At 43.8% G+C, this 3,848-nt stretch overlaps 1 protein-coding gene across 1 annotated transcript; it reads left to right on the top strand.

The window, feature by feature from the left end:
* Nucleotides 1–1,098: 1,098 nt before the first annotated feature.
* LOC123698416 (zinc finger protein basonuclin-2) lies at nucleotides 1,099–3,642 on the top strand. The gene has a single exon (XM_045645031.1). The coding sequence runs from the start codon at nucleotides 1,185–1,187 to the stop codon at nucleotides 3,282–3,284; it is 2,100 nt and encodes a 699-aa protein (XP_045500987.1). The 5' UTR covers nucleotides 1,099–1,184; the 3' UTR covers nucleotides 3,285–3,642.
* The last annotated feature ends 206 nt before the right edge of the window (nucleotides 3,643–3,848 follow it).

Here is a 3,848-nt window from a genome sequence, read left to right as displayed (position 1 = left end):
AAATACTTTTTATTGTTATGTGATTTTTTATTTTTATTTTTCGTGTTCTTAAATGGATTACGGATGGACACATTTAAGCTTGCAAACGACAAAAATATCCACTAAGAATTAATAATGTCGTGCTTTTCAAACATAAAACCAACAAAATTAGCCAATTATCTCTACGTCAAAACAAATGAATTTCATGGCACTTATGTACATATTAGAACGAACATTATTTTTATCCGTCTATATTATCTATGTCAAGATCGTACGTGTATTAAAATTCATGATTTTACACAAGATTATCATCAAGCGCTTCGTGAGCACGGAGTAATTACATATATAATTGTATTTTACATATATAATTGTATTAACATTCGTACGGTACGTGCTGTGATTTATTAAAGATTTCGCTGTTACACCCGAATATGAATATGTTCTTGATAATTTTTTTTGTTGTATGACGCATGGACTTATGCTAATTTTATTGTACTGATCTTATTTGAATTTTTTACAGGTGAACGTTACAAATTACAATAATGTTTTTGGCAAATGTATCAATATTTTATAAGACAATAAAGAGCTTTCTATTGAGTAGACATATTGAGATGTACTTATACTGTATAGTTTCCTACGTTTTTCGTATCTAAACCTATCTCCATATTTTAATCTTTTTATAAATTAAGTTTTGTAGAGTTTTAATGTTTCTAGGAAAACAAAGACAATTTGTGTCATAGTAATATTTAAAGTGACTTGAATTTAAATTCATTAGCTCTACATTATTCCAGGCTGGTAAAATTAAATCCTAATTCTCCGACCGCTTTGCGTACAATTTAATATTAACCGTGCAAGTTAGACTGTTTGTTAGAAGTTAGAATTCCGTTCGTGGCATATAGTGTATATGTGTGGCATGGTATGCGTCGGCAGGTATGTGGTGTTACGTAACGACATAGGATGCTTCTTCTTGTGTTTACAGTGGCCGGAGAGCGACTGTCGCTTGTCCCCACTGCGCATCGATCCGCTCCGCCCACCGCTCGCTCCTCCCACCTGTCCCCCTACACCCCGGCGTTCCCTCACCCCGGCCTCTCGGCCTTTGTCGCGCGCCGCCCGCGCGGTCACCTGTGTCGCACGTCCTCAGTCGCAAAGCGGCCGCGTCGCGCGCCACCCGCCTCGTCCGAGCGCTCTATTATGACAGTGACGTGATGGACGGCAAAGATTTCGGTGCGGTCCCCGGCTTGCCGGCTGGCCTGGACTATTTTATGATGCCGCGCGTCACGCAACCCGCTCCGCAATTTGACTTCAGAAAACTCGGCGCTAGTTTCAGCGGCCGGGACGATGACAAAAATGAAGAGAGACGCACTCCTGAATATCCGTCGGAGCGACGTGAACCGCCACCTGCCCCTTGGCCGCTCGGTCTCGGTGTACAGTTCGTCAATCCGGCCACGGGGAAGAAACGAGTGCAGTGTAACGTTTGCCTTAAGACTTTCTGTGATAAAGGCGCGTTAAAAATACATTTTTCGGCTGTGCATCTGCGTGAAATGCACAAGTGTACGGTGGAAGGATGTACGATGATGTTCAGTTCACGGCGTTCGCGTAATCGACACAGTGCTAATCCAAATCCTAAGCTGCATTCGCCGCACGTGAGGCGTAAGATATCCGCGCACGATGGCAGATCCGCGCAACCTTTCCCATTGTTACCGGCGTTAGCTCGCTTACCTCTGCCACCGCCAGCGCTGCTACCGCCTGAACTCGCAGCACGCCTACCGCCACCGCTACAAGGTTCACACGGTCCTGCATCGATGCCTCCGAGAATTCCTCTTGAAGATCTTCGTAACTTCAGTGAAATAGAAAAAATGTACAGGAAGATTCCATCGCCAGAAGATTCTTCTCGTCATGCGTTAGACCTTGTGAAGCCTCATGTGAATTCTGATTATGAACCTTATAGTTGCAACGATAGTAGTTCTGAAGTTTTAGATGTTGATAAGAAAGAACCTTTGGAAACGCGAATCGAATCGCCGATCCACGAGAGGCGGAGCTACGATGAACCGGAAGATTTAAGTGTAAACAAACGAAAAGATAATATTAAACAAGAAAGTGTTCATTCTGAAAGTAGTGGTAGAATAGACACTACCTCGTCTGATGACAAGTCATCGCTAATTCCAAATAAACGTAAAAGAAAAAGTGGAAATCCCACGAGATGTTCGCAAAACAATGAATATAGTGTATCCGATGAAGAGTATAATGGTGATTTATTTAAAAATTTATCAGTTGCATGTTCGAGTCAAGCGACCGAGGAGCCATTATCATTAAAAAAACAAAAACCTGAAAAGTGGGAGCCATTTCAGAACGGTGAGGAAACGAATGTGGATTCGGAATCGATAACTAATGTGAAGGCTGAAAGTGAATCTGATGATGAGTCGAGTGTACCGAGTGTTGTCAGAGAAGGATTGCGATTGCGTTCCGATCTCTACACACCGAGTGACAGTGGAAGTGACTTGCACGCGCTGGAAGAGCGACTCGCGCGAGTACGATCCCCTTCAGCCAGTAGTGATAGGACCGACGATAGATCTGATATTAACGATATCGAAATTCCAATCGATGAAGAGAATCCTGATCGATGCACCGCCTGCGGGAAAATATTTCAAAATCACTTCACGCTGCGAATGCATTATAGAAACGATCACCTGAAGCTTCTTCACCCTTGCGACGTTAGCGGTTGCGATGCCGCTTTCCCTTCCCGGCGCAGTCGAGACAGACACAGCTCTAACATAGATTTACACCGGAGATTATTATCTACGTCATCGCCTGATAATCGAGAGCAGCGCCCCGCTTTTGAAGTCAATGCTGAATTACTTAACAAATTATACGCAGATATTAAGGGCCTCGCATCTACGCTTGAAAGCCTTCGATATGGCGGCGAGGAGTCATCGCAGCTACCAAACTACGTGTCTGAGACGATGAAATTCTATAGCAGGAATTTAGGTGCACTGCAAGCGGGTTTATTTCCGCAGTTAGGAGAGCGGGGGTTTTTTCCGGCCCCATTTCTAATGAGTAACGCGACGCCGCAGACGGGTGGGCTATACGGGGCTCCAGCGGGGGCCCAGTCGGCGAGAGAGTCGTTGTCACCTCTATCAGCGTCGTCTCCGCCCGTGCTGTCACCCGGGAGACTCGACGCAGCGCACGCGCGCCCCAGAGAGGACGCTAAACTGCTTTTTCGAGAGACTTCTGAATCCTACAAGAAGATGACCTCGTTGTGCGAGCGGCAGGAGCAACTGTACCAACACCATGTCCCCGTGTCATGACGCACCCCGTACAACCCGCGCGCCTCTTGGTGATACCTCACTCCTTAGCCCCCGCGCGTGTGAACAGACTCTGTATATTTAATTGTTAATAATATTAATTGTTTTAATTCTATCATAATTCGTTTTGTATTTTTCTTGTGATATTTAGACAAATATATCGTAATCCCACGAACTGTAAGTTAGGGATAGTACCTACCGCTTGGGTATTTCTGTTGGCGAAGCGAAGTGCAATAAGGTTAAAGTAATGGACGGCGTATGTACTGTATCGTGTAGAATATTCGTAATCGATGTTGAAAGTAAACGTTATAATGATCAGCTTCATTTATTGTTCTGGCGCAATAAACTCATTGAGGAAAAAGTACAATTGTTTTTATTTCCGACTGCAGCGAGCGTGTTGAATCGAAGAGGTAATCTTGTTACGCCTTATTAATAACAATGTTCACGATAAATGCACTTTATGAGGCCATTCAAGTGTGAACTAACATCTGCCTAACATTTTTTTCTAGCTCTAACAAACTGTTACGCTTAGTGCTCATTATAATGACTCCAATAAGATGTTTTTTA

Source organism: Colias croceus, chromosome 16, assembly GCF_905220415.1.
Source record: "Colias croceus chromosome 16, ilColCroc2.1".
Lineage (NCBI taxonomy): Eukaryota > Metazoa > Arthropoda > Insecta > Lepidoptera > Pieridae > Colias > Colias croceus.
The sequence above is the reverse complement of the archived record's forward strand: the minus strand, read 5'-3'. Positions and strand labels throughout refer to the sequence as shown.